General features: G+C 42.6%; 1 protein-coding gene across 2 annotated transcripts in view; it reads left to right on the forward strand.

The window, feature by feature from the left end:
* The first annotated feature begins 5,860 nt into the window (after nucleotides 1–5,860).
* The window catches only part of sv2ca (synaptic vesicle glycoprotein 2Ca), a 29,404-nt gene continuing 8,334 nt past the window's right edge, over nucleotides 5,861–26,930 (forward strand). The window contains exons 1-5 of one of the 2 annotated variants that reach the window (XM_018669655.2): nucleotides 5,861–5,967; nucleotides 6,715–6,773; nucleotides 12,720–13,531; nucleotides 22,091–22,271; nucleotides 23,308–23,459. In XM_018669655.2, coding sequence (XP_018525171.1) covers nucleotides 12,934–13,531; nucleotides 22,091–22,271; nucleotides 23,308–23,459 — 931 coding nt within the window. In that variant the 5' untranslated portion in view covers nucleotides 5,861–5,967; nucleotides 6,715–6,773; nucleotides 12,720–12,933. Of the gene's footprint in view, nucleotides 5,968–6,564; nucleotides 6,774–12,719; nucleotides 13,532–22,090; nucleotides 22,272–23,307; nucleotides 23,460–26,930 lie in introns of those variants that run through there. The other variant, XM_018669654.2, reaches the window with a different exon arrangement.

Raw genomic sequence — 26,930 nt, forward strand, 5'->3', positions numbered from 1 at the left:
GTGCTGTCAGGACTGTTATGAGAGAAAGCTGCAGACTGAACTTTGCAAAGGGGCAATGCGTGGTTGTGACGTTGGTGACAGTACAGTAATCTCCCCCCAAAACAGCTGATCACATAGTGTTGAGGAATCAAGAATTCCGTCTGATACATTTCACATCAAATATGTATTATAAACAAACAGAATAAAAAATCAGTGCAAGCCAAGCAAGGGCTGGCACAGACACCTCCCCAGCACACACACATATTTTCTTGACAGTTGACGCAGGCTATGAATTTGAACCAGAATGGTGAGGCACAGAGGATAATCCTTCCTGCTCTGTGGGGAGTGGAGGTTTCCTGTTGAATGACAGGGGGCTGTAGCTCCCACAGATTACTTTCATTTCCATTTCAGAGCAGATGATTCACATGTTTTGAAAGGTTTTGGCGACATGTTCATCACAGCTTCCCTTTTAGGGTTTTTTTTTTTTTTTAATTTCATTTTTTTGTCATTCCAACTTGGCTTGTTAGGTACGCTGCCTTTTTATCATGCAGTTGATGTTGACTTGCAAATTTCCTATGCTTGTCTGCTTTTGTGTAAGTTATTATAACAAGGACTGGCTAGGAATAGACTTCTGCAGGGTTTGTGTATGCACTGTGGTAGGCCAGGCATTTTAGGCATATGTACCGTATTCATCTTAGTGTCGTACCTTTAATAGAACAAACCATAACAGCCAACTGTATAGTAACCAGTCTTTTCTTGTGGGGTATGTAATATTCTGCTTGTTTTTAATGACTCTACTATCAATTGCATTTAATTGCCCCCTCTGGTGTGAAATAAAGTTACATTAAACTGAATTACTATCTATCAAATATATACAGAATAATCCATATGATGTTAATTAACATAAAGCACTTAAGATCAAGGGTTATTACACTTGTCTTTTGACCCACATCACACAACCATGACTCAAATAATAAACAATAGTTTAGACCTGAGTTTAAGGTTGATGGAGACAGATGATAGAGACAGACCTCCATTCTGTAACCACTCCGTATAATGTTTTCCCTTTGCTGCAGACAAAGGTAATAAGCTACTGTTGATAGTGGTTAGATTAAAGCCAGTATTACTGCCTCGAACCTCTCTTTAGATCCCTTTTGTAAATTTCACCTTCCTTTCAGCAAAAGAAATGCACCTGGGCTCATGGGTTGAAATGGGATTCAGCTCACATTCTTCTCTCATAGCCTGTTCAATCTGTTCCAGGACAATAATCACAATCCATTTGACTTTCTTCCCCCTGGTATTTTAGCTCAGGTACGTTAGACTATTCAGGACCTTGCAATGGTAGACAGAACAGAAATTAGGAAATAATGTTCTGCGCTTATACAAGTTGACTTTGTTATGGAACTTTTTTTCCTTACAGTGCTCATATATTTTAACACTGCATTTTGATAGATTCCAAGTGATGATATTATGAACATGTGTCATTTCATCATTTGCATTCCTGTTGCAAAACTACAGATGACAAACTCTGTGTAAAATTGTCTCTGCCTTTGATTGATTTTCAGTCAGACATATTTACAGACAGCCATAACTCCTGAAGACAACAACTAATGTGCTATCATCAATCGTAATGTTATCAACCCATTTTTCTCTCGCATGAGACAATGATGACCTCTCACTGAAGACAATGTTGCCAGAACTCATCTTAGAGTTATTCATAGCTGCCTGCTGTTTTCAAATTAGTTTTCATTACATTCTGATGGACCAGGACTTCCCCCTTGGGCCTCTCTAATCCATCACATCTCTCTATCAGTGACACCAGTGTCCTTTTGTTTTGCTTTCAGAATGCATCGGTAGCAAATTCGCTGGCACTTATAAACGCGTGGCTTTATTGTTCTCCCTCAGATTACACAGTATTAGCAACCAGGTGAGAGACAACAAGGCAGCAGAATTTTCTGTCATTATTATGTAACATATTCATGCAATATGATCCATGCTGAGTCCAGCATAACATGGTCAGCCGTACGAGTGCAGAGGAGCAGTTGAGGATGAGAAGAAAGATGGAGGCTAAATCAGTTAGCCTGAGCCTCTATCTCCAAAAGGCACAAACAATTACCGTCAGTGTCCACATCTGTTTGTTATAATCTGGATGAAGATAAGCAGCAGACAGTTGTTCCGGTCTGCCTCCACCTCTGTGCCAGCGTTCCTTAATTTCTTAAGGAACGCTGGCACTGCAGACATGACATCCATTTTAGATCTTGGGGGAGTAGGTTATATTTGAAATATGGGAATTTAAAGCCGTTGTAATGTACACCAATTTACTGTATACACAGTACTGTGCAAAATTCTTAGACACTTCAGATGTTTTTACTCTTATCCTTCATCAGTACCATCAGGGAGGTGTCTGATCTGTCCCAGATTAATTCTTTAGCAGGACAATGGGTTCAAACACACAGTCAGCATCATAAAGAACTATCCTCAGAGACAAGAAGAACAAGGAGTCCTGCAGCAGATGGTCTGACCCCACAGAGCCTTGATCTCAACAACTCTGAGTCAGTCTGGGATTACATGAAGAGACAGAGGACACTGAGACAGCCTAGATCCACAGAGGAACTGAGACAAATTCTCCAAAATGACTAAGTACGGGTGTACTGAGGAGAACTGGTGCTGTTTTAAAGGCGGGGGTTTACTGCACTTTGCATGAGGTTAATTGATGAATAAAAATGACTCATGGGAATATTTTTGACAGCATCCTCTTCAACTTCAGTGCCTGAAACTTTTGCACAGCACTGTCCTTGTGTGTAGGAAGATGCAGTGTTTGTGCATTCAAACATTGCATAACGTCCATGCAACACAATACCAGTGGTTTTATATTTGGTAGATTTGAACTACAAATTTACATGCTTCATGTTTTATATACAATAGTTAAGTATGCCTCCTGTGTTTTATAGATAGAATACATACATAGAGTATAAGTGCATATATATATATATATATATATATGCATGTGTTAATGTAACAATGTAATGCATGCAGATAAGATGAAAATATCACAAGACATACAATTCATATGGAGAAGATGCAAGGGATACCTATGCACTGATGGGTCGGAATTGCTCGGCCAGCACGACTGTATGCGATTCCAACACTGACACTTTCTCATTACAGTACCCACAACTACTATAAGGCTCCCTGTGCTGAGTTTGGCATGGGAATTCATTATCATGACAGCTATTCTTCCTACATGTCAGTAACCAATCTGCAAGCTCTGGAAAATATGAGAATGTGTTGTATTTTCACTGTAATAAAAAGACACTGAAATTCATGAGCATCTTTCTGACTTGTGTGCATGTTGATGTGACAAAGAGAAGAGTGTATGCCTTACAAGAGAGGAGAGCGCGCCGGCATGCACAGTGGACTATGTGTGTGTGTGTGTGTGTGTGTGTGTGTGTGTGTGTGTGTGTGAGGGTCATTCTACTGTCCCGTACATTAAGCTAAGTGCTCCTCAGCTCTCCGGCAGTAGTAAATGGAGTCTTATGGCTTGAGGGGGGGTTGTCTTCCAACTGTGAATCAAAGGCAGAGAGTGTCCCAAGCCTCAGGCCACTGCTTCTGTGAATCATCAAATTCAGAGGAAAAAGATAGATCTTTTTTTTGTTTTGTTTTGTTTATGTGTATGCGTGTGTGTGTGCCCTTGCATGCTTTTGTGTTGTGCGTGTGCATCATTTACAATCCTATTCAGTATCCTTTGTGGTGAATATGATGCACGACCAGTGTTGGAGCCATGTGTTGGCATTTAAACAAATGCACAACCAAGATACACTGTTAACTGCAAGTAAGGCGTTTTAACATGAGGGTTAGTTCCACTAAAAGTGAGAAGAAGGAATCAGATGGACAGGGTGTAATACATCAAAGAGCTCCCTCTTAGTCATTTCTGCAGTGGACTGGGTCTCACTGGTAGCGCTGGTACAGTTTGCAGGCTTTAACGATGTGAATACTGAAAAGGCTGAATGTCCCTGCGCTTGCATCAGTCCGTCATCTCCCTTTTTTCCTCCCCTCCCTCCCTTTCTCCAGGAACCACTCACGGGTTTCAGAGGCATTTGGATCTGACATAGCAGGCATACAGGCAGCCACTGTCTCACACTTCATCTAAAGAGCCTACTTATCTCAAAGAGCCCGTGTTAGGTTATGCAATTATTGTAACAGGATTGTATAATCTTTGTGTGGTGTTCGTCAATAGTATTACTCCCTCTGTGGTCATCATTTGCAGGCATGAGAGGCATGAAAGTGCTTTATTGTGCTTAGATTACATCTGAGAAACAAGGGCTTTAGTTACTGCACAGGCTACTTTATGTTGTTAAATTATATTCAGTGGAGTGTAAATGACGTGAAAACATGCTGTAAATTAGAACAATATAATATCTGAGCCATAAACATGAACCCCAAGCTCTAAGCTGCAAAAATAATACCATAAGTAAAACCATAATCTGTAACCAAGGGTGCAGCCATGTGTAAGCACTTCTACTGGCTTTATTGTGTAAAGTAAGAATAATGAATGTAAATGTGGTTTTATGGATTCTGAAGGATTGCCAGGGGTGGTGCACTATCACTGAATTTATATTTCACATACGGGTTGAGTTTTAATACCTGCAAATTCACTTGTGATCTGGAACGACGCAGGGTCACCGAGCTGTGTTTTCATCAAGTGTCAGGGGGACAGAGTGAGATCTCTGGCTGTCAATCACACTCACAGAACCAAAGTTACATGTATAACTCTGTTCTTTTCAGGGCCGTCACTGAGACTTGATCAGAAACAATTGAGCTCCTGGCCCTCAAAAGTGTAGCCACAGGTGATCAAGTTCTGGTATTGTATGTGGTCACCCAGATGTGAGAATAGGTTTAATCCAGCTTGAGAGGTGCCTCTGCACTTTATGAAGGTGCCTCCCTTTTACAAGAAAATACAGCCCTCTTATAGCGACTGGGAAGCTACTAGAAATAATCTGTGGCTTCCCTGCTGGACGCCTTTGTGGAGAATCATCAGGAATGCATAAATAAGGTAGTCACATCGTATCCTGGCAGCCAGCAGCTTATCAGACAGATATGACTCAGATGGGAGCTACTCTGATTGGATAATCTGTCCTCCTCCAACTTGTGAGGGCCAGGACTCCTTGACCCTCCTGTTATGTGTCACATTTGGGCCCCAAGTGGAGACTGTTTATCCACATGTAAATGAGTGCCAATACATAAACTGTTGAGTGAATCCTTTTTACACAATAAAGGCAAACTAAGTGGCTGCACCTTTTTCTATATGTATGGGTTGGGGTTCAAGTATATGGTTTAGGTATCCTGTTTTCATTCACGGTCCATGACCTTAATTTGATGCCTTACTGAGCCATCTCTTTCCTGCTGATGCACAAGTCGATCTAACATGAGGTCAGATGGAGGCAGTGGCGGAGGGATGGTTAGAGTCAGTAAGTAAACAGTCTCAAGGTTTTTGTTCAAGTGATGTTAGCTATGGATACAACTGTGCCTATATCTATACATACTGGTTCTGGCAGTGTGTCAGTTTTTAAGTCCTTGGGAAAAACTTTCCTCCTATAACAAACAAAACTGTGATGAAATTCCTTGTAAGGGTTGTGATTTATAGAGTGCTTGAGATGATCACACACACACACACACACACACACACACACACACACACAAGGACGTTATCATATTGTACTATATAGCATGTTTTTCTCCTTCAGCTATTTCTTATTCGTGACTTAGCCATTTCCTTACTACGACTCACGACTTGTGACTCATATTTCCGCATAGAAAAGCCTGGGTGTTCAGAGAACTGGCGACAAGTGGCATCAGCACCCAACCAGACTTTGGGGGGCATTCAGCCGCCTGAGACGCTCGGGTGTCGGTCGGTCAGTTCAGCACCACGGACAGAGACAGTCGTTGAAATGCACCGTGCGGCTTCAGGAGTCGACTCTGCATAACAAGGTGAGCTCCCAGACAGCTCCACTTTTTGTGAAAGAGGTTGTGGTTAAAGTTGAAAACTGTCGATTGTGGACACACTGAAATATAAAAAGAAAAGAAAAAAAAAAGACAAATCATTGCGTTCTCTGAATTTAGATCCAGGACTAACCTTACAACTCACATGCATGTTAAGAAAAAGTCCAAAACTTTTCTGCTAAGCAGCAAACGGACAAGTTTTTCCTTCTTGTAGGAGTCCAAATCTATTTATCACTGTTACTTGTAATGTTCACCGAGACTGAAACAAATACTCGTGGTTCACATTCATGCAAAACAGTGGGCTGCTCTAAAGTGAAGGGACGAAAAGCCCCGACTGTAGCCTGCTTAAATTAGACCTTTCTTGTCTGATTAGCATTCATGCGTTGCGGCGTTTCACGTCATTCAGTCACCTAACTAGATTGTTCCATCAGACGGAATTACCCGCATCACTCAATGAAATACAATTATTGATTACACTGCCCCCCCCCCCACCCCCACCCTTCCCGCGCGTCCCTCCCCTCCTCTCCTCTCCTCTCCTCCCTCCCTCCTACCACCATCTCTCTCTTTCCCTCTCTCTTTTCCTGAAGTGCTGCAGCAAGAGGACTGCATCGGGGGAAAAAAAAAGCATTGTCGTGCGCTGGCAATCAGCTCTCATCCTATTTTACAGTTTAAAAAAAAAAAAAAAAAAAAAAAGCCAACAAGATTTTCTTTTTTCCCCCCTCTTTTCCCATAAAGGAGATTCTGATGCAATGGCTAACTATCAGCACAGTCCACTCTTCTCGCCATAAATGACGGTAAGTGATTACTTTTTCCCACTGAAAACATGCTGACTGTGTAACACTTCAGAGTTACAAAAAAATCCAGTATTTCCTAGTTTCAGTTCGTCTGTAATCAGCTACATTAAGTGATATTGTTGAGTTAGTTGAATCTTATTAATGATTCCTTCAACTAACATCAAGGCTGGGCTACAGGATTTACTCATTATTTATTCATCAGTTTGTGTTATCATTTGTTAAAAGTTAGGATTGTTTCGGGGCATGTGTGTTTTTTTGCGGTTGAAGCACTAAACTGAGTCCATATGCCTCCTGCAAAAGTGGAGAGAAATTGGCATAATCAGCTGAAAGTAGACTACAGGCATAAGAACTGGTATAAGTAAGGATGTTGTTAGTTTCAGTTTCAAAGCTTTTTATTAGTGGAATTCATTCATTATTTTAAAACCTTCTTTAAATTCATTATGTACAGTACATCTTGGTAGTATATCTGTATATATCTGATTTGAGCTAGAAGGATAATGTCTATCAGTGAAATTTCCTACTTAAACTGTGCTTTGTTCAAGCTTTAGTTGGATGTTTAGTTTATGGTGACTACTGACTGGAGCTCAGAGTTTACCCATCTTTTATTCAACAGCACGTTCTCTGTGAAATACTTGTCCTTGGCATGAGCAGAGTTTTGGGTTGTTGGCTTGCCAACCGTGCATGCTGTAGTGCAATCCAGCCACCTGCCCTGGGGCAGTTAAAGCACTCTGCACTGCCGCCAAAAAGAGGAGAGAGGATGCAGGAGGCAGGCAACTGACTCATCCGTGAATTGCACCTCAAGAGACAGTGAGCGATTGACAGGCACACAGCCGGTGAACTGGAAATCTGTGGCAAAGTGCTTTGTTTGCAATGCGAATGGCTGCTGTAGTAGTCCTGCTGGGTTAACACTCGAGGCGTCCATCAATGAGGAGGGGGGGGGGAAAGTGTTAGATGAGGCAAAGTGATTGCAGGTTGCAGAATTCATTTCTTTGGCACCACTTATCATTGATTTCAAGTTGACGTAGATTTTCTTTTTTTCTGCCACAGTAAACAAGAATCTCATTGTGATTCACAACGCCCCTCCTCTGCATTCAATAACATCTCCCTCTCGAGCAGCCACTGACCTGTAATTTTGTTAGTTTTCCTGAAGTTATGCAGCATCACACAGGCTATTTTAAGAGGAAAACATTTTCTATTCCAGTGTTTCGTAGTTGAAAGGAGGAAAGGAGTCAGTACAAAGTATGCTGTGCCAGCGATGATGCAGCGGAGAGTAGAGAGAGCCTCACAGAAAGATTGCATCTGCACATTTTGTTGACTTTCCCTGGCAAATAAGGAAACAGAGAATTAACTGATTAGTCATTATTTTAGGGGTTAAGTTAAACTCCACAGTTTACATTACATCCAAGTCATCCTTGTGTCTGCCAGAGAGAATTCCTTTCCCTTCAATTCTTACAACCTTTGTGAATTCTAGGCAACATATATACAAACATAGTGCCCCACAAACAGCTGGGCAAATTGATCAATTAGTTTAAAAAACAAAAACCTAACTAAAAAACCTCACCTCTCATCCTTTACCTAAGCAGTGTTATTGCGTCATCGCAACACACAAGGTCTGCACCAGACAGTGGTGGTGGCATGTTATGCTTTATACCTCCTATAGAAGCGCTGTATTATGTCAGCAGCGAGGTCTGGCAAGACAGGAAGACCATATGTTTACCAAGAGGATCAAACAGACACCAGCCTGGTCCAAAAAAGAAAAACAGACAACACACTCTGTCCTCTCCATGGTGGGATGGGAAAACTCCAAAACATCTTTTCTCTCTGTCTGTACAGTAACAATGTATGAATCAAACATATTCACAGTTGCATTCTGTAGCCTTTATTAGAACAAAAACACTCATGGTTTTAATATAAATTCAAGCTGATAATAGCAATGGTCGGAATGGTAGATGTGTCAACCTGCTGCAGCTTCATTATGTATGCACAGATATATTACGTATGCATCTATATGATGCAACATTTAACATGGCTTACAATCAGCTGTGCTTTTGAAGTTGTTATCTTCAGTGGAGGAGCTTTGAGTGTTGAAGAGAGATGAAATATGAAGCTTAAGTGCTCGGAAAGATGCCATCTGTGTGGTGACATGATTCTCTTCTATACTAGTACTACTACTAATACTTCACACTATTATTTTATTCTATTCCCTGACCACAACAATATTTTCTCCCTCTCTTTTCAAGTTCTTTTATCCAGACACCACTTATTCTTTTCCTGTAACCCCCCCCCCCCCCCCCCCCACACACACACACACACACACCCCTCCATCCACTCAGTCGGTAATAGCATCAGCGTTTGATGAAATCTCCTAACAGAAGACGTCCCGGGCTGGTTAGGGCCTCTGCCTTCCAGATGAGGTCACGGGCTCTCCGTTTTGATGGGATTACATGCGGCTCTGCCCACTTAGAGATTGGACCTGCTCTTTTCTGATGCTAATAGAGCAAACCCCAGCCATCGAGCCGCTTGTGCTTTTGCGTGCCTTTGAAAGGGCAGGACAGTGACAAGTCAAACCTGAGTGAGATGGAGAGCATTTTGCAATTCATGCAAGGCAAAGGACGCAAACTGTTAAACTGCTTCAATATATAGTGCACATGATATTTAGAAACAAGCAAGAAAGGTGGAAAAATGCAATTTCTGCAAAGCATCGAGTATTTATTATTAAATTAGAAGAATAGTTGCAGTGTATGACTGCCTTAATTGCTTACATTGTTACATTTTTTTGTTCTGTGAAAGAGCCAGTGTCTGGACTACCGAACTGCATTTAGCCAAAAAAAAAAAAAAAAAAGAGAGAGACTATTGATTTTCCTTCAAGTTCTCATGAAAAATATTAAGTATTCGTCTCCTCCAGCAGTTGTGGGTCAAGCAACCTGAAATTCTAAGGCCAGAATTGATTTTTAACTTCTTATTCTAACAACCTGCGTGCCCATACCTGTCTGTTTGGTGACAGCTGGACGTGAGCTAGATTGGCACAGACACTGACAGCAATCCTTTTGACAAAGCACATTGCTTATAGGAACCTCTTACGGTGCTGATAAATGCTTCATTAAGTTTTAGGCTATTCTGACCAAGGCTGTTTATTACTATTATCATCATTACTCAAGTTTGACTCAAGCCACTTTTGGGAAGTGATTCACAATAAGCAACAAAAGAGCATTAAAATGGGCAGAGGTGGTTAAACACATACACTCTTGCTTGCCTTGAGTTGGATTTATGGCCAAAGCTCCTGTGGCTCTTATCTCTTCATTTATCTTTATGTTCATGCAAGATGAGATTTGGGGCCAAGTGATACCTGACCTAGTGTTTTCAGTATTTTAAAGAGGTTGAAGGAAAGCAGGACCACTATCCATCATGCAGACAGAGGGTATTGCCAGGGCAAGGCCTATTTTCAGCTATACTCACATGGTTCACAGCAAAGGTACACACTCTATATAAACTCTCTTTATTCTAATTATAGAGCGCGGCTATGCCCTGGGTGGATGGTGTGGATGCAGCTTCTTTATGTTCCAGTACATTTCCTCATCACCTTGTTGGATTGTTGTCAATAATGAATGTTTAGACAGTTTGGTAAGTAATGATGGTGTGAAGTGAACATTGTTAAGAAGGTAAAGATGACAGGTATAACAGAAAACCAAGACCTGCTAGAGATGTACAAATACTGGTTTTACAGTCAGGGATGCACTGACCGATACTGAGGCTTTGGTGAAGACAATAAGTAGAAAAAAGGACGATCAAGATGTTGATGGTCTAAAAACGCACAGATGATTTTAGATGGAAGAATGAGCATTTTCTGACAAACAGGCATCACTGGAAACAATAGATGCTAAAAGGGGAGCCTGAGAGTGGGGTGAGAAATAAAGAAGATGCAGGAGAGACTGAGTGGAGTAGAGACAGCACAGAATAAAACAGAGATTGGTTTGTTTGGGAATGCTGGTGGTTTATCCAGTTTGATTGCGATTGCTCTCATCGCTTGGGCTGTCTGTGCTGTCGGTGTCTCGTCAGCTGTGGTCAGGTGAGGTTGGTCGTGTGTGTGCTCGGGCGTCCTCTGAGCTTCATCACCACTGACAGCGGGCCTCACCATACACTCCATTGATTCCCTGACAGGCAGGCCCCACCAGGATGTATCCACCTTTTTGCCTGGTGTGTGTACGTGTGTGCACGCTTGCTATTAAATAAAAAAAAACAAAAAACTGTGTGTGATAGCTGACATGACCCGATCCCCAAAACAATAAATGGCACCAGGTCAGTGACACCGCCAATCTCTGACATGCTCCTGGCGGGGTGTTAGTCCACTGAGGAATTCAAAATCCACTTTATTCAAATGTTTCATGTTCACCTCACCAGTGATCCACTTGCTTTTATACAAAGGAAAACAAACAGATTGCTAAAAAGCTGTTTGTTATGAATCATCCTTAGGACAATGTCTGAGGCACCACCTGTGTCAGTGGAGGTATTAAAAAATTATCTGCCCCTGTGTAAAGGAGCGCGCTCATAACCACAGGAGTCATCCAATGAGCCAAAAGGGATTAGTAGAGTCACCTTGAATCAGCAGTGTCATTTTGCCCAGTAAAATGGCATTATGGGAGCTGGAGCTGGCCCTGTGATTTGTGTCCTCCTGACAAGGCTTCAGTGTTCATTAGAGGGCTGTGGTGAGCAGCTCCTAGACACACGGGAACCGCACACTCTGGGCAGCTCTGACCACACACACACACACACACACATACACTTACACACACACACACACACTCTCACTGGACAGCTCTGACTCATCCCCACCCTACTCCTGAGTATGCACTCTATCTTATCTAGAAGTGTTTCGTGTGATGTGAGAAATTGAGGATTTTAACTAATTTTGTGTTTGCTTGGTAACAGTTGTGCATCTGTGCCATGACAAATGATAGAATAAGCAGGCCGGCGTGAGCCTGCTGAGGCAATGTGATGATGAACTGTAGATCACAGTTTAAGCGCTTGTGTGAAATCGCGTTGCGTCATTTGCAGTGTTACGCTGGGGGGGGGGTCTCCCTCCCTTCAGCACTGGCCTGCCAAGATGGGAGAGGGCTTCCCCCATCCATGCTGTGTGCGCACACACATACACACTCACATATGTGCATAGCATGTCTGAGATGTGCGAGATAGTCTCTGTGTTCATCTCTTTATGCATGCTTCTTGTGCGCGAGTGTGACCCATTTTATGCGTTAAAAACACCTGCCCTACACATAATTAGGCTCCCTAGAGGACAGACAGTAATGTGCATGCTTCTGTGTGTGAGTCTGTGTCTGAGTGTGCGTTTATCCATGCATCCACATGTGACCACGTCTCCTTTCCTCCTTTCTTTGCGCGGATTAAATATGACAGTGCCGTTCCGGTTGGATCGCCACTCCCATTATAATAAACCAGCTTTTTATTGGGGGCAAATTGATTTCGAGCAGAGCCTTGTTTATTAGCTTCTGCTCCTCAGAGCTGATCATGAGTCAGCAGATTCAGCATCTCTTGTTTAAAATGCTCATCTCTTCAAAACTATGGCCCGACTCATGAAATTATGGAACAAGGAAAGCACCCCTAAAAATTGAATGTTCATTTTGAATAAAAACTGAAAACTATACAGCCAAAGCCATTTTCTCCTCTCACATCACTCCAAATGATTAAAAGGCCCAGGAGAAAGGCGAGTGAATGATTAAAGAGGGTATATGCTGTCACTGGGATGTCACCTGTTAGTCTGGGATAGTTACGAATGTAGCCGGGGAGACATGAGTTACGGACGCTATCTGATGAACATCTCCCTCTCTCTTACTTTCCTTCTCTTTTCTCTCTGATCCCCCTGCTTCCTTCCTCTTGCTCATTCCCTCTCTTTTTTTATCTGCCTGTCTCTTACCCTTCCCCCGTCTCTTTCAGCCTGGCCGATGATTGCCACAGCCATTGTGGGTTATCTCCTGTGGTGACTGCAGACTCAAGAGTTTTCTTCCCTGCTGCATCTTGAGACCCACTGATCTCACCATTCCTGCAATCCTCCCGTCAGCCTACATTCACCTGTCTCGCCCATCTTCCCTCTTTCTTCTACTCCTGAGTATCCTTTGAACCCCCGTGAAGACCTACTGGTGGAGCCAGAATGGAGGACACTTACAATAACAGGACTTCTCTGGCAAAGGGGGCCAAGGACATGGTCAAGGAGGCCAAGCGGCACGCAGCAAAGAAAGTCAACAAGGTGGTGGACCGCGCAACAGATGAGTACTCATCCCACCGCAACTACAGCCGATTCCAGGATGAGGAGGATGAAGATGAGGACTTCTACCGGAACCCCCCGAGGCAGGACGGAGAGGGCTACCATGACAACGAGGAGGGCTCCAGTGATGCCACAGAGGGCCACGACGACGAGGACGAGATCTACGAGGGCGAGTACCAGGGGATCCCCTCAGCAGGGGACAGGAAGCATAAGGAGGGCCAGGTGGCACTGGGGCAGCCGGTGTCAGACGCCACAAGGGACCATAAGGAGCTGGAACAAGAGAGGCAGGCTGATGAGGAGGAGCTGGCCCAACAGTACGAGCTGATCATCCAGGAGTGCGGCCACGGGAGGTTCCAGTGGCAGCTGTTCCTGGTGCTCGGGCTAGCACTCATGTCAGACGGGGTGGAGGTGTTTGTGGTGGGCTTTGTGCTGCCCAGTGCAGAGACGGACATGTGTGTGCCCAACTCCAGCTCAGGATGGCTAGGTAAGGGAGACAGTGTGTGCTTGAGTGTTGCCAAGTATGCATGCATCTACTTGTATTAACAGGAAAAAATGCAATTCCTCCAATAATTAAGTTGCATGTGCCCAGACACTTAATACTTTCAGCATTACAATACACCTTTGGTAACATTACATTACAAACTGGTGGTAAAAGGCAGGTAATGCAGGTTTCAGTGTTTTTGACACTGGACTCGTGCCGAGGCCTATAGGTTAAAATCTTGACCTCTGATCCATAGGTTTTTGTAAAATCTGTTTCTCACGAGTCCAACAACCTTGTGTAGCAGACAGACTGAATGGAGGGGGTACCCCTTTAAATAACTAGTCAATGATCAGAACACATTGTCTGATCAGTATGATGGATAACTAAGCAGGACGAGTGACAACACAACTTACGATTGGATTTGTGGCGGGATGCCTGTGCCCCAGTAGAGTTTTATGCCAATATCATGGATTTTGCACATTCATGGTTTGAATTAGTGTACAACCTGGACAAAAGGGAAGGCCACTCTGTACTTTCTGTGGGGTACAGTTTGACTGAAAAGACAAATGATTAGTTCTGTGTGTTTGTGCTATATGTGTGACACTTTATCCTATACTCGTGTTTCACGTGGATGAGTGCGTTTCGGTCCACTGGTCTCCGTGTCAGGATTAAGAAGGTAGCTAGTATTCCCTGTGTGCTCTGTGTGTTGAGCAGGAGTCCCAGCAGTCCCCATGGCTGCAGGTGTATAATCCATCACCACAGAGCCGTGTACTGGGGGCTGACTCACTGTGTCAGTACCAGAGTGGCGAGGACATTAAATCAGGCGCACAGCCCTTAGATACTAACTGCCACAGTGAGACATGACAATACATCAACTGCGCCGCAACATCTGATGCAAAATTGATACGACGGGGTCTCTTTGCGAATGGAGAATGTGACAAAAAGTTTGAAAAATTCAGATTGCAGAGGGTAAATGTGTAAAATAAAAAAAAATTGAATATGCACTTTTATTTTGGTTATGCTTAAACTAAATGTATACAAGCTTGATAGTTAGTTAATAAATGCTGCTTTATTGCATCTAAATGATCCTAAATATATAGGTTGCTCAGGTTGGAAGTGTAAATATTATTTAGACATGATTAAATCGTTTGTTTATATTGTGTCTGTGTGGAGTCAGTGTTAAATCCTCACATGATGTTGTGCACTGTGCTCCTTCATTTTTCTGTCTCTTTCCAAGTATCCATGTAAACTCTTTTATTCCTCTCCAGCCAAGCAAAGTCCCGCAGGCATTCATGCTCTACGCTCTGCTTCTCCTTGTTCGTGACTCCATCCCTCACCCCCTGTCCCTCCCTCTCACCCTCCATTCTATGTGCCTCTCTTTTCTTCTCCCATCCTCCCCCATTCTCCTCTCCTTTCTCCTACTGATTGCCCTTAGGCTCCTCCCCGTTGAGGTGAACATGATTGGTGTGTGTGCGAGTGTGTATATGTGTGTGCGTATGTGTGCATGTCTGAGCATAGCCTACATGATTACTATGACCTTGCTGGTATCCATTTGTAGTTTTCCAGAGTAATTACACTTAATTACAGCCAACAAAATGAGGTGAGTTGATGTTTTACAGGTGCCATGGCAATATTTTACTGCCTTAAAGTGCAGAAAAAAACAACAGCCAGTTAATTCTGTTAATAATTTTCATTAGGTTGGGCTCATTTTTCACTTGTTTTATATAACCTCTTCAAGCAAGCAAGAAAGCAAGGTTCTTACAGACAGTGACAACCTTATAATAAGATATCCTCTTCATGCTGGTCTGGTGGTGGCGATAAAGACTAGCCTTCAGGGGTCACAGGGGCAAGGTTACAGTCAACTTTCTAGTCTAAATAAAACAAACAGGATTTCTGTCATTGGGACACCTGATTTCCACAGCTAGATTATATGAGGAAAAACCTGATTTCTTGGCTAGGTATATGTGTAACAATTTGTTTAAATGGCTTTTTTTATGCGTGAGCAGGTGCATAACAGACTCTTTTTGCCTCTATTTTTATCACTTTTATTCTATTGAAGCTAACATGCCAACCAGGTAGCCCCAGTCTGTTCTGTCTTTTAATGCTACTTTGTGATAGTGAGGTAGAAAATCCCTGCTCTCAGTCTAACATGAGAGGACGAAGAAGCAGCACTGTCCACAGAGCATATTGTAACCCCTTGTCTTGTAAATGCAACAATGGCTGAAAGAAAACAGCTGTTAATGCTAATGCTATGTTGCGATAGCAAAAAGTTACGTATAGCACCTTTAAATAATTGCACCCAAAGTCAAATTAAAGCAATCCTTGTATGTATGTAAATGTAGTGACTGGCAGGTGTTTCAGAGAGGGCACATGGATTGCTGCTGACATAACCAAAGATGGAGTTAGGAGTACAATGGCTGAACTGGCCATTCTAGAGGATAATCCCCCCAAAACAAGTAGCTTTCAAACAAATCAAACGTTCAAAGACATAGCTGACCACAGCACACAAGAAATAAATTATTTTTTTGGAAATTTCTCCTTACAGTCTGAAAACATTTCAAAAAGAGCCATTTGGTGTTTGGTTAGTTCCACCTGAGCTGGGCTCCCATCACAGTTGCATTGTGCAGCTCCATTAATCATATAATAGGCAGAGACAGAGGCAAGCTGCATGGACTGAGCTGAGTGTAATGGGATAATGCAGTATGAAAAACGCAAAGGCCTGAATAGGATGGATGACTAAAATGCTGATTAGATTACTGAATTCAATTTGGTCCTGCGAGTATCCAGATCTCACAGGAATCTTTAATGCTACATGGGAATGAGGGATGGAGAGTTGGGGTGTAGGAGGAGGTGAAATACTTTAAATAGGGGTGGACGATGTGGGAAGGAAGCAGGAGGGAAAACAAGCACCGTGAAATGCAATATGTGTGATGAACAGGGGAGAGGAGAGGAGGAGGGACAGCTCTGAAGCAGAGAGACTGCCAAGTTAGAGAGGAGTAACGGGGATAGAGGTGTGGGTGGATGGGAGCAGAGAGGTGGAAGATTGGTGGTATTCAGTACACCAACAATGTGAGGGAGAGGCTCAGCTATCATCTCAGACACAACAGACAATGGGAACGCATCACCCTATCATTACTTATTTGTTCTCTTAGGCTGTCTTTCCCCTGCTGAACCTCCCCTCATTTGTCCCTCTGACTCTCTCAACTCGGCTCTCCTCGTTTTCATTTAACAGCCACCTCTCCTTCTCCACCGTTGATACTTGCCCCTTCCTTCCTTCCTTCCTTCCGCTCTACTTTATTTTCCTCTCCTTTTCATCCTTACTTCCCCTGCCTTCTGATCTCATAGTACGTTTTTCTTTATTTGGCTTCTCTGTGTCCCAGCTTCACTCTCCGTCTCCTCTCAAGCTCCATCTCTACATGACTTCTTCTCCCATTTTTGTCTCCTCTCTCCTTCTACAATCCCCCCACTCATTTTTTCCTCCCTGCCCATATGAGCCAGCTGGCAGGCTGTGTGGGGCTGCGTGGTCCAGGGGCAGCTGAGCATGGCTAAACTGCAGTAAGATCGCAGCGTCACTGCAGAGATTACACTACTTGAGTAGTGCAGCTCCACATTGTGTGGGAGAGGAAGCAGGGGGGAGTGCGTGTGTGTGTGTGTGTAACAGGGACTGAGTGTGTGTACATTTGAGCGTGCATATGGACCAAACCTGCTGCCACCAGCAATATCAGCCACAAGTAAACCATGTCTAACTGCTCACTCTTATCAGAGGTTCATAGCATCGCTGTATTTCACGCGAATTATCCACAGTCTTTAATGTAATGAAGGTTGGATCATTACTGATGCTGAGTGAGTCATTTTAAACCCTGCACTCTAAGCCCTACAATAGGTTACTTTCATATAGATTTCATTGAAATCCTGCCCCCACTGATATGACTTAAATATGACAAAAAGCTTCAATCTCTTTTTCTGCGGAGGAGGCAGAAGACGGAGGCATGAATCCGATCAAACTGACACGATGTAGTACAAATGTGATTACACGCCGCTCAGTGTAAAGGAGCTGATGACAGTGGAGCAAAGAGGAAACTAAGGCAAATAAATGAGAGGGAAGCACGGGGGAGAAGAGAGTGGGAGCAGGGGTGAAGAGGGGAGAGAGGGGGGGGGGAAATGAGAAGTGAGCCAAGAAATTGGAAAGCGATATAGGGTAGGACGCAAGCTGAGAGAAAGAGAAATGGAGGAAAGGTTGGGAAGAGAGGCACAAGGGGGGAGGAGAGGGCGGGGGGGGATGGCAGGGAGGGTGGGGGTGGGGGGGTGAAGTAAGTAGCAATGGAGAGACTGAAGGCAAGAGAGAAACAGGGAGAGGAAAAATGTAAAACGCTGAGGAGTACCACGGAGTATAGCGCGCACCAGGCAACGCTGTTGTATGATAGTAACATCATTATGAATAAAACAGGACGGGTGTTTTGCGAGATGCTGAAGCAGTTTGTGCCGCTAAGAGTGAAGAGCATCAAAGCATGAAATCAGAGAAGAGGTCGTGATGCAGCTCAGCGCTCCCACGGCTCTCAGGGGGCTCCTCAGGATGTGACAGGACAGAAAACACTGCACCAGGGCCTTCCCCCTTTCCTTCCTCCTTTCCTTCTCACTCTCCTTCTCTCACCCTATCCAGCAATTACTGAACTCTCCCCCCTCATTACCTTTTTCTCTCTTTTATCCCCCCCCCACACACACACCCTTCATCACTGATGCTCTCTCTTCTTCTGCTCACATATTTCATCTGCTTGCATTCTGCTTGCTCCAGTATAAATTTTCATTTTTTATCCTCCCTCCTTCATCTAGGCCCCCTGTGGCTACTTTAGCTTCACCAAAAAAGATTAAATGTATTTGTAGTGTTTTGATGTATGAATTAGATTTACTCTTTGGTCCTGTATGTGTGTGTGTGTGTGTGTGTGTGTGTGTTTGTAGCTGTGTTATGTTCCACATCTCAGCCTAAAAGAGCAACTCCTTAACAATGTGTCTGTCTTTAGAGTGTGCCTGTGATTTTGCTGAATATTTACCATTTCCTAGAGATGTGTTTTGACATCTCAACAGAGTGTCATGGGGCAAAACCTTTTGCTTCTGCTTGAGAGGTCTCCTGACACACTGTCATTTTCTGATGGTGCTCAGAGTCTATATGGGTCATCAAGTCCAAATTCAGCTGTATTTCACACTCTCGCGGCGAGACATTTGTACCAGCTGGCATCCATTCAAGGATTTCACGTCTAATCGGTGTACATTTTGCCTGTATGTGGAACCAAACCTTTACGTTTCACCCTCCTTCAGTCTTAAAAATAGGCTGAAGTGAAGCATATTGATTGTATCCCTCTTCTTAGTGTGCAGGGCTGAGAAAGAACCTACATTTATAGCTGTACTAAATCAATGACAGGGCAGTAGTGGGTGATAGAACTCAGAGAAGAGCTTTCACTAATTAAAACTGAAGCTCTCATGGTCCAGCCTTATCTTTTGCAATGTGTTCAGTATTGACAGATTGACTGTAGCCTCAGCATCAGTTTAATGAAATGTTGAAACATGGGTGATATATGTTATACTATTTAAGTGGATTGCTAAACAGAACTGGTTCATAGGGACCATCAGGTGCAGACTATTTACAATTACACTGACATTTATATTATGATAATGGATCACCTTTAAAAAATGCATTATTATTGCAAATGTAAGCTGGGTCCACGTAGAGAGGCTTCAAAATGTTAAACTATCTAGTTACTGTCTCTGTGATGCCTACATTCAGTAAAAGTTGTCATTTGTAAATGCTCATTTTTATTCTTCTTCATCTAATATTTCCACATTAGGAACTGTGTATTTTGACAAACTTTTCTGTGATCCAATGAGATGAACCATTCATTACTTTGGAATAAAATATGCTTGTGGTAACTGCTTGGTTTGAGTCCAAACACTACAGAATATGTGACTGTATCATCACATTGAAAATGGAGTGTGCGACTCATAAACAAAGTAGAAATGGGACAAAGGAGACAAGACTGTGTTGGAGAATGTACCATTATTTTCTGATATGACAGGTTAATGCTACACAAGCTACTTTTTGCTCTTTTGGTGATAAGACAGACCTCATAATGTTAAAGGATGTCTGCGCTATTTTAAAATTATATTACACCACTGTATAGTACTTTCCTCTCTCCTGGTGCTGACATCATGCTCTGAGATACCGTGCAGCAAGTCGGACAGAACATCGATAAATTCATTACGTAATTGACTGTCCTGTGAGGGATGTACTCATTAGTCAACAATTTTATTGCCTTCTTTTTTTTTAAGGCATTAAAGTAGCAGAAATCAGAGGTTCTGCCTTTGTCTGTTTATGCCAGTATCTCTAAAAACCCTGAACCAAAAAAAAATAAAATAAAAAAAATAGAATAAAATAATAACTTTAAGAAACTATTTATTGTTTGTATGGAAAGTTAAGTGCAGAAACAAAATGAAAAGGCCTCTGGATGTTTGGATGCATGACATTTAAATGGGGGGCCAGTGGGTGTTTGCCTGTGCACTGTATATCTAACGCTCTCCTTAATGAAGCAAATGTGAACTGTGCATAGACTGAAGACTTCCGTTAAATTTAGAATTGAATTTATGGTACCTTCAGGCACTGAGTATCTAGATGGCTGCCAAATGTGACAGATAGCCTGGGTTTTGACCCCCGGAGCGAGAGAGTCAAACAGATATCTGCTCACAGTAGAGGAGAAGAGACCTGACTGCAGACATTACAGAGAGGAAATACATCTTGCTATTAAGATTATTGTAATAGGATGAGCAAAGTGTCCCTACGGCTGAGTCACTCTTCTTTTTGTGTGGATTTATGAATACAAATATCCTCTCAGGTTTATGTTTATGTGTCTGGAGATGGATCAAGACAAAACATCACTGTTGTATTATCTTTTAGTAAACTATTCAGTGTTTTAGCCTGGAAGAGAAATAGCAGGAAAGAAATTTCTAAATGGAAAAAAATGAATCCAATTGGAGCTGCTCTTTGTGTCAGACCCTGTATGTCCACGAAGGCTGCAAACCGCACAATGCCAGATACAATGTAGACTAAAGCAGTAACAACAGGCGCCTCTCTCCAGAGCAGAATCATGATGATCAGTGAGAGAAATCAATGCTGTTTTGTCGGTGCATTGATCCCATTTGTGATGAGAGAGATTAAAAGAGTGCGGAGGGCCCTTTTGTAAAGTCACCCTGCATTACTGTTCACATTTGTCTCCTCATTGATCGGAGAATGTTTTCACTCCTTTACACACTGTATTTACTCATCAATGTTAGAGTGTGTTACTGGGGCTGAGGGTTTTCCAACTGGCTTTCAGGTTCACTGCCTTCAGTCGGTGCTGTAATTTTAATGATCCAGTCAGAGTAGCAGGAATACTATGATTTTTATTTGGACATTGTGTGTGTGGCAATCACTTCTTGTCAATAAAAAAAATAAAAAAATAGAAAGCATAGGCCTAACATGTAGCTTGAATATGTGTGTATGTGTGTATGTTTTTTAGTGACACCAGCACTTGCATCTAGCAGTTATTTCACCCCCCCCCCCTTTTTCAAAACAGCATGATCATCTGCAAATTTAGCATTCCATATGGAGTCAGTCATTCAACAGAACTTCCACTTCACTGATGAACACTCAGCAACAATGCAGACACAAGCTTAATGTTGCTCCATATTTTTAATCTGACACTTTGCCATTTGCCAGCGGAGGCACATTTAGAGGACACGACTCCTAAAACGCTTCTTGGCTGAGAGTCAGTGTAGGGTGACTTTGACTATTTAGACTGAGATATTTTCAAAATGTCGCCCCACTAAGTTCAAATTTACCTCAGTGAGTATTATTTTGTGGTAAATGGTGATTTAAGAATTAACAGAGCAAGCCTGTGGAGATCTTTCAGCAGGGGGTGTCTGGCATAATTGTTCTTTGCTTTGTTAAAAACAATGGTTAACTTTCTGGGCTCTCTTTTGTGTGAATGTCTGTAACTATATTAACACGTTCAGTTCCACTGATCTTCAAAGCTTCTTATAATTCTCTACTGTCATCATCATCATCATGGTTAGCTGCTAGCATACATACAACATAGTGGAGCATTTAGCAACTAAGAAGCCAAATATTTAACTCAGGAGTTGGTGGAGACCAAAAACAGAGCTAAAAGTCTGCCATATCAAACATATCAACCACCCAGTGGCCAAATTTAAGAGCTCTAGGTTTAAATTTGTGATAATTATTAATAATAATGTGCATACTGTTTCAAGAGAGGATGTATAATTTTGTGAAGAGAAGCCAGAAAATTATATGTGAAAAAAACACTGTGGGTGGTGAATCATTTGTTCACTTTGAGATAAAAACTGATGAAAGCAGAGACACCAAAATCATCTTTATAATCTCCCAAATTGTTGCAGTAGTCCTAGATACAAACTCATTAAAACATAAGCACATGCAGGAGTATAGAGATGTGAGACAATGCACTGTATGTTAAAGCAAACAAAAATCAGACCCCTCTTTTCTCCTTCTCTCTGCAGGCAGTGTTGTTTACTTGGGGATGATGGTTGGGGCGCTCTTCTGGGGAGGGATGTCAGACAAAGTGGGCCGCAGACAGTGCCTCCTCATTTGCATGTCCACGAATGGCTTCTTCGCCTTCCTGTCATCTTTCGTCCAGGGATACGGCTTCTTCCTCCTTTGCCGTCTCTTTGCAGGCTTCGGGTAAGTCTGGTGCAGTGGAGGTCATTCTGCGGCCGACGAGGATGGCAGGGCAATTTGTGAAAGTCCACTCAAATAGTGCACCTCAAAATCTATTTGAGTCTCTGTCTCTCCTAATTATCACTCCCTTTGTTGACTTCTACTGAATAACTGTCAAAGTGGTTGAGAAAAAGCTGAGAGCAATTTCCTTTAATGATGTCTTAAAGCTTGTTTCTCTCTCACAAAGTCTGTAGATTCTGACTCTTTTATCATCATTGTTTACAATACATCTGTCAAGTTTCCTTTCCAGCTACATGAATATAATTTTCTCCTGCTTTTGCAAAGTAGATAAGTAAAAACTATTAACTGCCAGTGTGTAAGAATGTTGTAGCCATTGACATCCTCACATTATAAAGAAAACTTAACAATATGCATTCTTGCAGTCACAGAATCTCTTAAAATAACCAGAGTGTATTTCAGAGTGTGTGAAAATGAATACTCTGCCAGACGGTGTGTCAGCCCTTTGCAAGAGAGAAACATGCTGCAGACAGTGATTTATTGTGTCCCCTTCTTTGGCAGTGTAACGGTTCCTTTAAGAGCTAATTCACTAATTGTGTCTACATCATTCTCCCCACAGACCTTCAGAGTAATTGAAATGGCTTTCCAAACTGCCAATATGCGACCTGTGCCACTGAATCATGAGGAACTGGCACTGAGAATTTTTTTTGTTCGCATTATGTTTGGGGGGGGGATATATATGCTTAGCTGTGCTTATTTTCTGCTTATTTTGTCTCCTCTGTAATGTTTGCAATGAGCCTTCAGTTTATCCCGAAACAATCCAAAAAACACTTTGCACAGAGAAAATGCTGAATAAGGTCTATTAGATGATGCCTGACTTGTTATACTTAAGTGGAAGGCCACAAACTGAGGGAGTAAGGCAAAGCATGTATAACCAAAGCAAGTGTAAAACATAAAGATCAATAAGGTTCAGTCGCTGCTCTGTTTTTGGCTCTGCCTGCCTCACTCCCACTCACTTTCCCATTCTCTCTGGTTCTTTCAGGATAGGAGGCGCTGTGCCCATTGTTTTCTCCTTCTTTGCAGAGGTGTTGTCCAGGGAGAAAAGGGGAGAACACCTCAGCTGGCTGTGTATGTTCTGGATGATTGGAGAGATCTATGCATCTGCTATGGCCTGGGCCATCATACCACACTATGGTGAGTTTACCAGTCAGAAAGTATTATAATATACACCCATCTAGATTTGGCACTAAGCCTGGGATTGTGCTTTATAGCAAAGAGAAATTGCCAATTACAGTATGTGTTGTAAGAAACATCTCATGAAAGCCTTAACAGGATTGGGTGTAACAGCACTGATTGGATGCTTGGTAATGTGACTTTACACTAAGCTCCTGACTACAGGTTAGAAAACTGTAAGGCTTCCCTGTGGCCGTGGGCTGCAGTGTCAGTTTTCCCTCCCATGAGAATCAATCACTTAATAGCCCTGAGTGGCTGCAGGCTGGGAGAGGCAGAGGTGAAGAGATTAACGTATGCACGGATACCACAGAGCAGACGCATGCTGGAAGGGCGAAGAGTGAGCCCTGATTTATGCCAACGCTTGCCTTAGAGATATCAGCTGGACTTATCGTGAAAAGAAACAAAAAGCAACCAAGCAAGCTTTTCTTTTTCTCCTCTCCTCCTACTTGCCCCCCCCCCCCCCCCCCCCCCCCCCATTCTCCAACCTGCTGTTCCTTCCTTTTACTGCCTCCCCTTTCCTCCTGTTTTGTACTCTCCCTGTCTCTTTGCCTAACTCTGTCCTTCCTTTTATTACCTCTCCCCTCTCTCCGTTCTCTGTCTGCGCAGAGTGTTCTTCTTGATCAAGCATAATTAGGTTTTTCTCCTTGCTCTAATGGGACAAAGCTACAGCTAGAGGTGATTTATGGCCAGACCATGCTTTAGCCAACCTGTGACGTCAGTGTGTGAGAGAGAGAGAGACAGTGTGTGTGTGAGTGTGTGTGTGTGTGTGTGTGTGTGTGTTTGTTGCTGTAAGTGGCATGGATGATGTTTTACTGGGCTGCAGCGACATACAGGTCTTCTTCAAGGGAAATTGAAGGCTATAACATCTGACACTGTAGGAGGTCATTTGAGTTAACACACACACACACTCACACACACACACAGTGGCACATGAGAACACACACACACACACACACACACACACAGCATCACTGATCTTGGAGTTTCCGACAAAGGAGTTACATGTTATTCGGGGAGATGCATACACACATGCACAAGGGCACTCAGTGCTTTAGGTCTATTCACATGGATGTACAGAAGCACACTGGTGAAGGACTCGCCAAGCAGCTCTGAAACCAGAATGAGTCTCCATGAGGAAACTCTGCTGTCAGATCTGCTGATATCGTATTGAAGGGATGGTCGTGGCCTTACTTTGCTCTTATTCTCTCTGACACTCACTACCGCTCCGCCTCTCTTTCTCTGAGAAGGAACTATGTGTCTTGCATACATACTCCGGCGCTCCCCAACGGTTTTTAAACACCCCCCACCCCCCCAAAAAAAAGTGCTGCAGTACCTCCAACCAACAGTGGCGCGATGTGTGGTCAAAAATGCCTCCTGTGCCGATACCTTTACGTCTTTGAATGAAGATGTAAAGGTATGAGTGACGGGTTATGATACAAGTGCCTTGGCGGCTGGTGTTTAACACATCATTAGAGTTCTCATTTGTCTTCTCCGCTCGCTGACTTCTAATGCCTCCCAAAAGCGCCCCCACCGTCAGACTCACAGCTGGAGTCCTGAAGGAGGTCTGCTTGGCACAGATCCTCATCACGCTGATGGGAAAGTCAGAGGGGGTTTACCTGCTGCCAAGCAAGCCCACCATCAAAGTAATGTCATTAGACACTGCTCAGATGTACAGATTAAAGTTTAAACACCCCCAGTGGACTCCACATCATTGTCAATTACATTGTAGTATGTCATTTTGCCTTCCTTCACAGTAAATCACTGGTTCTATCTATCTATCTATCTATCTATCTATCTATCTATCTATCTATCTATCTATCTATCTATCTATACACACTACATATCTGTAGAAAAGGCAATCACTGCTGAACAACTCCTTCCCTTTGTCTCTCTCTGTTACTCTGTCTCTTTCTGTCTCTTTCCCTCTTTATTTCTCCCTCTCTCACTCTGAGTCACTCCAGACGTACACACACACACACACACACACACACACACACACACACACACACACACAGAAAGACAGGGAAATAAATAAAGGGACTCAGAGAAAGCAGGAATACACACAGACGAGACGTCATCACTCCTGCTCCCCAACAAAAAGATACTATGAGAGTGAAACCTAATCAGAGACTCACTTCTAACACATATCATCTCACATACTGTATAAGATTATTAGTCAGCACAAAAGCTGAACTTTAAACTGGCCCATGAAAACACCTAATATATTCTGTTTTATCTTACACATAATATTATGTTCTATACATCCATCCATCCATCCATCCATTATCTATACCGCTTATCCGTTAAGGGTTGCCGGGGGGGCTGACATTGGGCGAGAGGCGGGGTTTGCCAGTCCATCGCAGGGCGTGTTCTATACATAAAATGAACAACCATTTCCTTTTGCTGTTTTTGCTTTCCTTTTATTTTTCCCACTGCTTTCTGCTGAGACTCTCTCTGGTCTCTTTTGGGATGCATTTACAACACTTATGACAGACGCCCACCGTCCTTTGAAAATAGTTGTTTTTAGCAGTTGATATGCATTGCTATCAAAGCTGGATTTTAATATGCTGTAAGATTAATTCCAAGCAGCGTTGTTTTATTTGTTTGTTTTTTTTCTCTGGCATAATCATTAGCGTTAAACCCCTCCCAACCCTCTGACTTTTCTCCTACGCCTGTTGATGAATAATGGTGCTATTCCCTTTGGAGCAGCATTTCCATGAGGCACGATCTGTGGAGAGACGTAGGAGGTCACGACTGACACGGCAACCCCTTTCTGTGCTTCCTCCCTAAAAAAAAATTCGAAAAAACTGAAGTCAATGAGAGCATAAATCCAGACCTACATACACAGTGCATTGTGCATTAAGGACTGCATCCACTTTAGTTACATCACAGTCATCCCATTCTGTGATTATAGTTTAGTACATATAGTTTTGTACATAAAAAGCAAAACATCAAATAATCCCACATTTGGAGAGACGAAACATACCTCCACATATTTAAATTATAACATTAGTTTGAATGTAATGTCACATTTAGTGCCAACCCTTTTAGGTCCACAGGGAAACATCTTCAGTTTAATAACAAATGTTGTTTTGAGATTGAACATCTATAACAAAGAAGGAATTGTGCAGTACAGCAATAAAAGATACATTTCAAGCCTTTTATTATCTCTAACTCAAGAATTTTTTTGTGCATAGAATCTGTTCTCTTCTCTCCACTGAATGGTTTAGGAAATGCTTAGAAAATAAATGTCATTTTTCAAAAGGAAAAGGAAAATGTATGATGTATAGTTTTGTATGTTTGTGTATTTACTTGTGTGGTTGTGTGGGTGGTAATACGGTATTATGGCATTATGTTAGTGGTGTCAGTGTCATCTGCATATGGTAATTCATGTTATTAATTTCTGTGCTTTTTTTCCTCCCCTCTGTCAAT

Source organism: Lates calcarifer, linkage group LG13 (genome assembly GCF_001640805.2).
Source record: "Lates calcarifer isolate ASB-BC8 linkage group LG13, TLL_Latcal_v3, whole genome shotgun sequence".
NCBI lineage: Eukaryota > Metazoa > Chordata > Actinopteri > Centropomidae > Lates > Lates calcarifer.